The sequence below is a fragment of the Platichthys flesus genome, chromosome 8 (genome assembly GCF_949316205.1).
Source record: "Platichthys flesus chromosome 8, fPlaFle2.1, whole genome shotgun sequence".
NCBI classification, from domain to species: Eukaryota; Metazoa; Chordata; class Actinopteri; order Pleuronectiformes; family Pleuronectidae; genus Platichthys; species Platichthys flesus.
The window spans coordinates 3,316,837-3,330,748 of NC_084952.1; the positions used below are offsets into that span (position 1 = coordinate 3,316,837).

Sequence of the window (13,912 nt, forward strand, 5' to 3'; positions counted from 1 at the left end):
ATTCGTTAACGACCTTTTTTCCATGACGAAGACGAGACGAAGACTTAACGAAAACGAATCTTTGAAAATAAAAACTATGACGAAATCTATTTTAATTTTCGTTGACGAGACGAGACGAAAATGTTGGTGGTTGACTAAGTCACAATAATTTTTAAAACATCATCGTATCAGGCCGTCATGAAGTATCAGGAGCAGGCGAGTGAGTGTGTCTGTGTGTGTCTGTGTGTGTGTGCGCCCCAGATAGCGCTCTGGTCCGTAGCTCCGCCCCCCGCCCCGCGCACTCGCACAGAGAGACACAGTGAAAGCAGAGCGCGTTCTCGAGGAGCAGCCTCTCAGTGACTGACTGCTTCTTAACTATGGAAACAGTGAAAACACAGAGTTTCTCTGGTCTCAGCTGCTCAGAGATCAGCGCTGCAGCTTTTTGATCAAAGCAGAAGCTGCAGTTGGTTTGTACCGAGGTTCAGTTTCTGTGTCCGGCTCCAGTCTGACCTGCTCTCCCTTTTTGTTTTCACATTTAAAACTAAATATATATTTTTAAGCTATTAGGTTGCAGCTATATTTTTTTATAAAGGAGTTTAATGTGGCTATTAAATGTGACTAAAACTAGACTAAAATGGAATTTGTTTTAGTCGACTAAAACTAGACTAAAACTAAGAAGGATAAAAATGACTAAATGTGACTAAAACTAAAATGCATTTTCGTCAAAAGACTAAGACTAAGACTAAATCAAAAATAGCTGCCAAAATTAACACTGTGTGGAACCGTTTATTGATGCTCTGTTTATTTACTCAGTTTTGATGAATATTAGCCTCTCTCTTAACCTCTCTTAATATGTGAGCCAAAACTGGCAAAATATCTTTTAACGGTTATGAATATAAGATAATGGTTCTATATATTTTACATTCACCACATGAGGCCCCATCTTACACCTGCTGCAAATAGGTTTCCAAACATGATGTAACACATGTAATTTGCCACTTGGGTTAAATAGAAAATATACCTGTACTCAACACTGGTCTTTAAATAAGTTAGATTTTTAGAACTATCTGTTTTGACTAACAAATACCTTTTTATAATAATGTATAATGACTGTGTAACAGTTTTTTCTTCACCTGTTCTTCAAACTACATCAGGTAGACGGGTATTCTTTGTTTCTTTAGTCATGAGATGTGTTTTTAAACCATCTGAAGGTTTCAATATGACCAAGTAGGAATTATATTTAATTTTACATTTTAGTTCTATGACTTCCATCACTGCTCAGACCAAACTTAACATACTTGTGGAATCGCCAAGCTTTAATCCAAACAGATTTAAGTGTCTTCAGTCCTCGGTTGTCCACCAGGTGTCAGGGTAGCCAAGGAGCTGCCCTCAGATCCCTCTTGTGTGTGAAAGGAATTTCAGCCCACTCCCCTTCTGTTTCAACCACATCATTTAAACTCCCACAGACGGTGTCCTATAGTAGCATTTCATCTCGGCGGGCCCTACCCATCCCTGCACCCGCTGACCGTCCACCTTTTTTTTTTTGATAGAAAACATGGAACTTTTTCATCCTGTTGGCTCATGCACCCACCTGTTTTCAGCGAGTAAAACACAGGGTCTGTGTGGCGTAATGATCGGATTTCTCCTCTGTAATCTGCTTGAATTCTCACCGTCTCACCAACACGACAGCACTGTGTTATCCTGCACACACACACTCACAGACACACACACTCACAGAGTCAGACATGCAGAAACTCACTGTAGACATGTACGCTCAAATGTTTAACTCCTCCTAGCTTTTGGAAAATGCAAGCATTGATAAGATATATCTACAGTAGAAATGCAGGGAAGCTCATTGCTGACAGTTTAATAGACACACACACAAACATACACACACACACACACACACACGTACACTGGTGGGAGAAATCTTCCCCCCATTTTTCTGAAACGCTGCATATCTTTGTCCCTCTGTCATCCCACTGTTAATATGATTGCTCCTTTTTATCGTCTCTCATGCCATTTCAGCTTTGCACCTGGCCTTTGCCTTTGAACACTTGTTTTGCGTGTTAGCACAATCACTTGCAAGTGTGTGGGTGCATGTGTGTATCTGCCTCGTTCTTTTTTAGTTTTTTTAAACACTGTCCAAGTGCAAACTGTGCCAGGCAAAACATCAAAGCCGGGCAGATGCACATACCTGCGACGTGAGCGCCGATCCTCGCCTCAGGGTCAGATGACAGCTGAGCATTTCTGTCACCTGTTGATTTATTCTGTTGTCTTCTCTTCCAATTCCTCCACCTTCTGCCCCCCCCACCCCCACCATTCCTATCTTGTACGACCTTAATCCCTTTCTTCACCCTTCTTCTCCGTAGCTGTCCTGTCTTGTCTTCGGCAATTAAGGTTCTAGAAATCCATCCAGATTTTAATGCTATCTTAACTTAGTCCTCTTTTGATTATCAATGGAAATGGGTGTTGGTGAAAATGTGCTAATATTGATCGTTGCGATTATGTTTATTTCTGCATGTGGTTTCAAAATATGAGCCAGAGGCATGTGTGTCCCACGACCGACTTGTAAATAGACATTGAAAGTGCAGTTTGAGAGTATTGCCATGACAAGTAAATCATACATCATTAGTTCAGATTATACAATTATCTTATTTTTGGCAGCAGAACCGTCTGGTGGTGCCAGTGTTGGCATTGACAACAGTACAACCAATTAAAAAACAAGTGGCAAATTATACTTAAACAGAAAGGATGACTTCCTACTGCAGGATCTGAGCCCCCCCGGAATATGGGAATCATTGTGGGAACTTTGTGGGAAATATTTAATTTGCTCCTATGATAGAACTTAGTGATGAACTGAAATATGAGTTTGCAGTGCTGAACATCTTTGACATCTCCAACACATCGCTTGTGATCCCTACACTTTTTATACCGGAGTTATGTAGACTGTGATCACGAGGGTTAATACTGTGACTCGAGACAGAAATGTATTTTAATTTGAAGTTTTAGTACCAAGCAGTTCAGTACCCAGCCTGGGGCAGACACCATGGGGGCCATGCACAGCTCCACTAAGTCCGCATGAGTGTTAATTTGGGGTCTTTTCATACATGTTGGGACCATAAAAGTTACATTTTACAGTTTTTAGCGGTTCCTTGTCAGTAATTTACTGCCCCTCTATGTGTCTCTATCATTTACCCTTCACACAGCCAACCAGATCTAGCATCCACATTGAGTGTGGGATGACATTTTAACATGCAAATGCAAAAAAGTTGTAGACCTTTCCTGAATAAGGAAAACTGCACTTAGTTAAAAAAAAATTGAAAAACTTTTAAAATAAGAACAAGAGATACAGCCACACAATGGAAAAACATTTCATCTAAAACCAGTGTTAACTTAAAACACATTCACGGCTGCATCCACGTCAGAGTGTTGTCACTACGTTGGAAGTAATTCAATTTGAAAAACAAAATCCAGAAAACACTTTTGAAGCCTCAGTGAAACAACCTCCCAGCATCTTGTGTTACCGCTTCAGGACATTACATGTGTAATTGCCTTGTAGCAGTTATGTCAACACAGGCAATTACACTTCTAGCCCATTCCAAGGTGAATACCAGTGATTGCAAGGAAAGGGTTGGTGCTCAGGAAATGCAGGTACTTGCCTCGGCTATTACAAGGTAATTACACAGGTGCCTGAGAGCAATGGAAACCTGACGGGAAGGCCTCCAGTGTGGAGGAGAACAATGACGGGTTATTGGGGCACTAAGTGTCTGATCAGTGAGAAATTACCCAGCGTGTCTCGAGTTTCCTCTGTAATTTGATGGTGGCGATGGTGCTTGGAGATAGTTTTGGTTACGTATCCTCCCTGATTTAGCTGCAGCTTTTGTTTTTAGCACAGGCTGGATTAACCTTTCTTTCTTTACCGAGATACTTATTCAGGGATAAATTGTTAATTCTCAGGAATTAGCCGCAACTGATGCTTCGGTGTTATTGTTTATGACTTTGTGCTGTGATCCGTTTTAAAAGGCGTCTACATGTGCAGCACTGATATTGTTCTGACGTCGCAGGGATGAAAGAAAGCGATGTGAATGCCTCATGGCGAAAGACTGAAGAAAATTAACCACAAATGCAAACACTTGCAACAAATGTGGTTTGCATTACGTTTTAAAATGCCAATTATAATTTGTCAGCTATAAAAGAGGCCTGGCAATTACTGCTTTGATATGGGAGTGTTCAAAAACAACAAGCCTGCACCACCAGAGCCCCAGAGAGGCAGATATCCAACGAGATATAACCAATATATAAACACGTTATGTTCAGGGTTGTTCTTTTTCATGAAGTGTTAATAACAGTCATAGGTTTGTCATCACTCATTTACAGGGATCGATTGTGATTTATTATGTATTTTACATGTTTTCATTATGCTTCTGCTGTAGAGACAATGCTCTGCTTGTTTTCTCCTTCACATTTTTATGGGAATGTCTGCAGAGCACACTGGTACATTTCAGCTGATTAAAGCCCCTGTAAACAGCAGGACGTCGTCCAGAACGGTGGATGTCTCATTGAGGAATTTCTCTTTGTTTTTTGTCTTTTGCTTCGTCAGTTTTCGGCCAAGAAGCCCAACAAGACTCCGGTGAAGCTAAACGGCCCTGCAGGGAAAGCGTCGGGCTCTGCGGTCAAACCACAGATTAAGGTATGGAAAGACTGAATCACCTGCTCGGCGTTTGCTAACTTGTGGTTGTTCTTGTTGTTATTGAATTAAGTGGCTGACAGCTGCTGGGCTGCAGAGCGAGGATCAGGTGTAAGGTTCAACTAAGAGCCAGGTTTTTTCCAGCACTGTTTATCAGAAAGGGGGGGGCAGACTTATACGTGCATTAAAGACAGACCTGTGTTTTCTTTTTTACTGATGTTATTCATATTTCAGCAAAATAATGGGATAGGGTTCCAAGTTTGGTGAGCAAGTCAAGAAATGAAAGCATCTAAATTACACCCCTCCCTATAAAGTTCCCCCTTTACTCCCCATCCTACGCTTGTTTCTTTTGTGAGATTAAATACGTTTTGAATTAGTTATAAGACATAATACAGCTCGATTTGTGTAGTTGAATGAAATGCGTCAAAGTGGTAGTTTTAAAGAAGATTTGACAAAGAAGTATGCAAAGATCTCCTGTGACATTTAGACACACTTTGATTCATGGGTATTGTGTTGCTTAACTTGTAACAGCAAACTCTATGCAGCATAGAAATTAACTCTCCAAGAGAAGAGCAGACCAACAAAACAAATGTCCTCTAAAAACCACAGAGCAAATGGGTCCAGACACGCTCCGATTTCTTTTCTTTCGTGGAGATCTGTAAAGTAGTTTTTGCATAATCCTGCTGAGAGTAAGGCAAACAAATAAAAGGGAACAGGGGTGAAAACATAACTTCCTTCACGAAGATAATGAACCCCCCCAAAAGATCCTGTACCAACAACACAACATTATTGTGTTAGGCGACTGCTGCTTAAATACGTGAGTCTGGGAAAACACGGTGTGCCTGTAACTTGGAGTAATTGTTTGTATTTATGTGTGTTTACAATTAAAACTGTTCCAAAAAGAAAGAGAGAAACTTGAAGACTTCCTCCCACTCCGACCCCGAGGAATGTGATAAATACACACTGCAATTAGTCCAACCTGATAGTTAATTTCTTGAATGGAAAATCTTGGGACTCTCAAAACCCAACATTTGAACTCTGCCTCTCTTTTAAGCAAACATACCTGACCTCTAAACAGGTCCCCTGGGGCAAGGTTTAAACCCGTGACCCTTCGCCCTGACACCTCTGTCTTGAGTTGCAGCCACTTTTGATCCCACCCCCCCCCCATCCTTAGCAGCGCACGCACAGATCAGAAAACACATGTTTGATAGTATTTGAAGTTCTCCAAGCACATTACTGTGACACAAATGACCGATTGAGGCTCAGTTAAGATACGTTTTCACCATCAAGCCTGGTGCACGTGAGAAAATCCTCATTTCTCGCGTGACACTTTGATAAAGAGCTCAGATTTTTATCACGTTAAAGCCTAAGCCACAAGATTGCTAAACTCCTAAGGCACAATAGCTGCAGGGGTCAGCGCTCCAGCTGCAGGGGAAAGTGCAGTGGACTCAGTCGTGTCCGTTGTCCAGACATAACACACTGGCTCTTAAAATGCTCCGAGGGATTAGCCGATGGCCGAAACCATCCCACCAGTTTAACTCTGTGGCCTGTGATGCCTCTCCACCTCCACACAACAACTGTTCCCTCTCTGCAACCTCTTCACACCCCTCACTTCCTGGACACACCTTCTCCCAATTGCTCTCATTACTCGCGTTTGATGTCTGGTGCAGCTTGCGCTTCCAGATGCCCCTGAGCAGCGAGGAAGCGGGCGTGGGTGTCTGTTTTTTTCGGTCCTAAACGCAGGTGACTGGTCATTAGATGTCCTCGTCAGATCTGCTGCCAGCGACTCGCAGCGCTCTCGGCCCGGCGTGTAAACGGCACCTTCTTGCGTAACAAGCCTGTCATGAGAACGAGCCAACTCGCGTCGTTCTAATCTGGGGTAACTTTATCTCGCAGCTGGTGTCTTTTGATTGATGGCTTCGGAGACGTCGATGCTTTCAAGCACACGTCACAGTCGTAAAGTTGTTAACCACTTCACTCAGGCTTATCCCAGAGGCTGTGAGTCATTGTTTTAACGACTGATTGACATGTGTTGCAGCAGGTGTCTACCCTTGTTAGCGCTCGTTTATTTGACCTGTTAACGTAACGTATGCTGCTTTGTCTCACTCTACCGAATAATGTACCTGCTGTGCATGAAGTCTGGGGAACCACAGTTCCCAGTGACCTGACGGTTCACCCCCCCTCCCCCCAGAACCAGGCCCCCAAACCCCAGATTCCAAAGAAATGATAATCACCATCCCAGACGGAGCTGATGAGCAAAGGTGTCACAACCATGTGTTCGCACTGGATTGAAGACGAGGCATCAGATGATGGCGTGCTTGTGATTAAGTTCCATGTCTCGTGGCATCTGTAATCAGTGTCTGGCCCAGATGAGAAAGCGTGCTTGCTTTGTGTGTTTGTCAGCTGTTTCAGGTCCACAGCTGTCCCTTGGAAGTGGAGAGCTGCCCGTAAATAATTAATGCGTAGTGCATTCGTCTGGCCGGGAGCCAGCAGCATATGTGCTCTTCTTTTGTAGCGTGGCATGTGTGTCAACGTCTTTTTTTTTTACCTAATACCTTTTGATCTATGCTATAAAATAGCAGATCTCTTAGGGACAGGGACAGATTGCTGCATGTTTTTATACGAGAGGTCATTTGTTCTCTTAAGAACATTCCACCTGTTTTTAACTAAACTAAACATGTCGCCTCACGTGGCTAAAGGGATTTGAACCACTGCATTTCTGCCTGCATTTCAAGAACCTCTGGTATAAACTGGACATCTTTACAAGGGAGTGTGATTAAACTACACAGGAAACTTGTGCCTGGCAAGATAGTGAAATATTCTTTGTTTTTATTCTAAATAAAATGAATGAGACAATATGAGTCATAAATGAAAATTCAGTTTCTAACAGCTTAATAATTCTGCTGATAATTAGTTCTTGTTAAACCAGCAGATTTTGGTTTATTATCTTGCGTAGAAAAACAGAAATAGCTGAAAAACTCAAATGTATAATTCAGTCTCGTTGGAATAAAGACTCCAACCCTGAAATTATCAGCACCATTCTCCGACCCAGTAAACTGAAGAGCCGTTGGTGTTTTTACCCACAAACCGACCAGAACCACAAACTGTCCACTTGTTGGTTTGCAGAAGGTTGTTCTCTGAGTTGCTCTATGAGTTGCTCTCTCTGCTCTTTCAAATGTGTGTCTGGCTATCAATGAAACCCTGCAATTTCGCTGGATTCCGCACTTGCTTTGCATGTAGGGACAAGCTCCGGGGCTTGTGTAACATGCAGTCATGTTGCCCGACTTGTGTGTTGTTGTGTCACATTCAGACACTTCCTAATTGAGGACCTGTGGGGCCTCCGCTGCCCCGGTCTGGACACACCTGTGGGGGCCCCGCCGGCTCAGGGCTCACCCTTCTCTTTTCCTCACAGACACGTAGACGTCTTTGTCGGTCAAAGTCTCGTCTTCCACGTTTCCAAAGAGTTCCCCGGTGCTTCCCTGGTTCTTATGAACTTGATGATTCACTTACAGCTCACAAAAGAGTCTTCTATTGTCTCTTGGAACTCATTGCATTGATGTCAGGATACATTAATTGAGAAAATAAGCACAACAGTATTTGCCCTTTGACTCTTTCTCCCCTTTTAGATGTTAGGATTTACCTTCAGTGGAAAAACCCATTCGATAAACAATCTCCCGTGCTCATCTGAGAGTCGGGGCTTTCCCTCTCCTGCATGCAAACCATAAAAAACATAATCTGTACCTGATGTATTTGTTAAAAAGCAGAGATGGAGTAATTAGGCTAGAATTCGCTGTCCTCTCGAATGCTTTTATCCTCTTCCAGCTGGTTACCCCCGCCAAGTCTGTAAACACAGACCTGAATAAATGGGTCACAATAGGGCTGCAGCACAAACTGACATGTCGGGTCAGCAAGTGAATCAATCACATATAAGGTAGAATTAGCAATTTAATGTTGAGTTAATACAGATAAAAGTTACTGAACCTGAGCCGAAGAAAGAAATACTGTGCTATAATATTGAGCTATCTTTTCTTTCTTTTAATATCTACACGTGTATAAATCTCTCTATTTGTCATATCAATCAGTGTTTGTTATCTGGCTGATGTATTTCCCCAGACACCTGCCCCAGGAAAAGACAAAGCCCACGCCGGCCCGTCGAAAGCCCCGTCTCTGTCCGAAGTCAAGAACAAGTTGTCCACAGCAGCCAAGGAGGTAAGACTGACTGGAGTCCTTTTAGTTTGTTGTTCAATGACCAGTATGATCGTCTGATTCCCAGTTGAGCTGACAATTTACTGTCTGTCTCCCATCAGGGGAAACCACTACCGAAGACGGAGCAGAAATTTGAGAATTTCGTCAAAAGTTCTTTTAAAATCTCTGATAAAAAGGTACGTAACCACGAGTCATTTGATCACTTGTATATTTATTGATTGTGTAACGTTCCTAAACCAATATTAGGGAGTAAAGAAATATCTCTCTATATATATATTAAAATAAAATGTCGTCATGAAATTAGTGTGACGAGTAAATCCAACTGAAGATTAACATTTTATAGTTAATATAATTCACTATATATATAATATGGTATAGTTATAGTTATAACAATAAACTAAATTATAAATATAACCATAAATATCAAACCTAAATTAACAAAATTATCAAATGTGCATCATTTCTCCATTGTTCGGTAAAATAATCGTCACATTTAACTCTTACATTACACTTGTAATTTACATACATTTCCTGCTTCTTAGCTATAGCAATGTACACATTGAGTTTTGTAAACCATTGAGCCAATGAGAGAAGTCTCTCCCAGGTTTCTAGGAATCCCTGGAAACATCAATCTTCATTTGAGCTTTAGGGGCTGGGTTCCATAATAGATACCCAGGAATGCAGTATTGTTCCTCACGTTGTCCTCGCTGACCTTCCACTGTCCAGTCAGCCTCAAATGTCTCTCGGGCACAGCGTGTTCTCCTCTGAATTATTTCCATTTTGTGTCAGCGGGCTCTTTCGAGATGGAAGGGGAGTACACCTGCCAAGCCGAACTCTTTCTTGGTGATTTACTGAAGTGTGTGTCTTTTGTAGCCTTAATGAAGGGACGGTGGTATGTGGATGGTACCAGTCTCTTTCACATTCAAGGCCTTTGACCAACCCCGAGACGAGGGTCTTTCTTAATGCAGGGCTTAAATCTCCTCTAATGCGTCTTGCCATGTTCAGAAGATAAACAACAGCTCCTGCACATTGTTTTGCAGAACAGGAATTAATCAGAGAAAAGCCTGTAGATTATCCGCTTAATAATAACTCCTCGGAGCAGAGTCTGCAAAGCGTGCCAGGTATCTGGGTTCTGGGCTCTCTGCTGCTTTTCAGTTCTGAGATCACACAATTGAATATTTGAACGTGCATTTGTGATTTCAAAAACATTAGCTGTGCCGTTGTGGGAGCAGGTGATAGCTCTGCAGAGCCGGGTGGGACAGGGGAAAGAGAGGGGGTGGAGTCGGGTCGGGGAGCGCCTGTTGATCCCAGTGTGTAGAAACATCTGTGGAAGTGCTTTGGTTTCATCAGCCAAGGCTGAGATCTGTCAGACCTGGAGCACCTAGTCATACACTCTGGTATGTGCTGCTGCCCCCGCCCAGCCCCTCGTCGTCCCCCCGTCCAAACTCAGCGTTCCCACAGGCCAGACGCACAAAAGCATGTTGTAGTAAAAGTGAGTCATATGTCTCATGCTGTATCGCACTTCATTTGGATGATTTATAATTTCTCTCTCTCTCTTTCTTTCCCCTTGTTATTCTGTCGTTGTCCCTCTCTCCTCCCTGCACGCCGCCCTCAGGTGGTCAAGGACCTCTGGAGCTTTGCACAAACGCTGAAGATCGAGAAGAAGTAACGAACCCCCGACGCGTTTCTATGTTTCACATCCTGCAAGACGTTTAAAGGCACAGTCCGCGAGATTCCCCATCAGCTTCATGGTGTCGTCACCGTTCACTTTGAATTGGAGCGAACGGAAGGAACCGATTCATCGTTGTTTAGATGTGAAGAACCTCCTGGAGCTCGATTGTCGTCCCCCCCCCCCCCCCCCACAAACCCACTTGTTCATGATGTCCACACCGACCAATCTGCGCCACCTACAGGAAAGGAGAGGCATCATCTATAAAGACCTGTCTGTTTCTTACAGGACAGAAATAGCTGCTACGACTTTAACACTTTCACCACCTGCAGCTTTTTATGTAGCTGGCATTTGGCATCAGTGAAGTTTTAAATGTAGGTATTTATAGCCGATGACTGACGGAACAAATTTTACTTCATATGCCCAAAAACTAACATAGTTATATGTTTGGTTTGCAGCAGTAATACTAGATTTTTTAAACTACCAGGAGTTGCCACTGATTTAAATTTCCCCTTCTCTCCAAATATCAATTTCGAACAAATTTGACATGACACAAAATTTGTATTGGAATTTGGGGGGAAGCAGTTCATTTCTTTACCTGCAGGTGGCGCCTCTGCATATCTGCATCTTAACCCCCTCCCCCTGTCGGTGGTGCTTGTTGCATCAAGCTGCAGGTGCAGAGTTGTTGTTTCTGCCTCGATGAACAATACCGGCTGAGCCTGGTTTCAGGAGCTTTGCATCCGAGAAACTGCGTCTCCTTGTTACGTCAATAATGCAATTGGAGATATTGCAGAATGTGCCTTTAAATATCTGTGCTGTAAGCTGATACAAGTCCGAATCCCGTTCTGTGTGAATCTGAGGAGTGTGTACAGGAAAGGTTGAGACAAGGGGACAAGTTTCTGTCATCAGCCTGTGGTTATATATGGTTTTATGTTTTGTTATTTTAGATTCTGTCTGGATTTACGAAGCATAAATCTGTCAGTGATGTGTTTTTACAAATTGCAAATGAAAAGTATACTGTAACACGCAGTAACTCAATGTATTTGTTATTGGCCTAAAACCCCAAGATATATTTGTCTGTCCCCCGCCATGATGAAGCAAATGAATTTAAAAAATATCTAAAACTATTCACTTTAAAAAGATGCAAACAAGAAACCCTGAGATTGACGCGTCAAGTTCGCTACTTTCACATATCTCAAGTTTTATCCGTTGAGCAAAGAAGAAAATAATCCATCCTGGGATTTTTCCTAACCTGAATCTTCTGGATAGTATTATTCTTTACCTTTTTTATATATGCTAGGTTTTTACGCTTACGTTCCTGAGTGTCATCTTAACCTGTAAACGTTACAGACCTGCTGACGCGGCATTTCAGAGAGGTTTCCTCGCGAATGTAAATTTATATCAAGCCCATTAACATCCTTCATAACCTGTGAGGGTAATAATTACAGTGATTACAGCCAAAAATCATCTGCAGCTAAAAAAAATGCTCATAAGCACAGTACTCAAAGAAATGCTCCAGAGTATTATGAGGCCCTATAAACCCAACGCAGATGTCCAGGTTTTTCTTTAAAGTTACATTACCTTACCTTCTTTTGAAAAAAAGGCTGTTAACAAGCCCCAGGAGTTTATTTACGAGTTGGCACCGCGGTCATTGTTTCAAAGCGTCGTCCAATTCATTAAAAACAGATAGCGAGCACATGATAAGCGTTATACATGACGACGTAATCATAAGGTCCATATCAGAAAAATGAGATCAGCCGCAACACGATGCTTCGCAGGATCCTCGTAAAGAACTCGGTAATCGTTTGTTCTCTCGTGAGTCGGCTGTGATGACAACGAGCAGGCGCTGTGCTTATAATGTGTTTATGATCCTCTGTAAAGCTTTTTATGAGCCCGACGCCAGCAGGTGGATCCACGGCCAATCACACGACTCGGTTCAACCGCCTTGTTTGTTAGATTTGGAAATTCCTTAGGTGAGAAGTTGAGTACTCCGATTAATTAGATGGATTAAAGTCGCCCTGATAATGTAGCTTAATCTGAGAGTTAGATTTGAGGTGTCTGTAACGTGGTGTTTGTGGTGAGGTCTCAGTAGAAGCAGGTTGTCGGTCTGAGCAGTTAGTTTGTCTTCATCCTTTTTTTTTATACTTTGCTTGTATCGAACTCAAAGAACGTTTATTTCTTGCTTTTATTTACAAGTATGGCAGCTGAAGAATTATCCTTTCTTATGTTTTGTTTTTGCTTAATTCCGCCCTTTTGCTAATAGCTGGTTCTGCAGCTTGGATCTGTTGTGCTGGTCTTTATTTGAAATGTTCTGTAGTTTGTTTTGTTATCGTTTCTTTTCAGCGTTTGGTCGTTTAGTTCATCATCCTTTTGATTCTGAACTGAATAATTGTGAAGGCAGTTCCTAAATATGTTCATGTGAAATAAAAAAAACAAGAAGAATGTGGTCTTTGTTGATAACCTGTCGTACTTTTGAAGCTCATTATTTGCTAATAGAATATTCCATTCATATTCCTGTTTACATGTTACAGAGCCTGGTCTTATTATGACTCTTGAAACTCTGTAAAGTTTCGATACACAACACTTTTCGCCCATTTTCATACACACACACACGCACACTTGTGCTAATGGTCCAGGATCTTACCTAAGGAAACTTTGGAGAAATGCTAACTTGATAATGGCTAACTAGTAAATAAAAACTGATTTGCCGTCAAATGCTCATCTGTAAATATCCTCCCTGCTCAGATTGTGATGGATTGAAGCAGCTGACATCTGCTGAGTGGAGATGATTCAAAGAATCAGGAATCTGGATTGTTTCCCTCATTATCACAATCTTACAATTACCCCCATTTCCTCCTTAATTGTAATTACAGTCCATCTATGTTGTCACCACTGGGTGGCAGCGAAGTCCCGCCCTAACCTCAAAGCCAGACTCCATAACGGTATAAATCGATAAAACCCTTTTACCTGAAGTGTGAGTCAAACGTGACTTCACAGCCAGCTGAGCAGTTTGTGCCCCTCGGCCTCGAGGAAGTGAGGCGCGCTGGCGGATGCAGCGACGGGATGACGCACAATTTGATGTTGCACACAAGACGTCTGAGAGGCACGTGGAAATCCCCCCCTTCGTGGTTGACTTGAATTCCAGTCCAGGGTTTGACTGAAGGAGCCTGAAGGTATTGACATGCACGCACACACACACACACACACACAGCACGATGCTAAAGGGCACACAGACACACAAAGACATATAAAGAAAACCCTACGATTCCACTTGAGCAAATAACATCCAACACCAGCAAACTGCTGACGGATTGATTCTGCCTTGATTCCTCCCAAACACGTTTTCATTTCTAGTCCTATCTAGTTCT

General features: G+C 42.4%; 1 protein-coding gene across 1 annotated transcript in view; it reads left to right on the forward strand.

Moving 5' to 3' along the window:
- npm1b (nucleophosmin 1b) overlaps positions 1–12,990 on the forward strand; it is a 14,827-nt gene extending 1,837 nt beyond the window's left edge. Inside the window, exons 8-11 of the mRNA XM_062393691.1 lie at positions 4,583–4,672; positions 8,783–8,878; positions 8,977–9,051; positions 10,491–12,990. Of these exons, the coding sequence (XP_062249675.1) occupies positions 4,583–4,672; positions 8,783–8,878; positions 8,977–9,051; positions 10,491–10,544 (315 nt within the window). The 3' untranslated portion in view covers positions 10,545–12,990. The remainder of the gene's footprint in view (positions 1–4,582; positions 4,673–8,782; positions 8,879–8,976; positions 9,052–10,490) is intronic.
- The last annotated feature ends 922 nt before the right edge of the window (positions 12,991–13,912 follow it).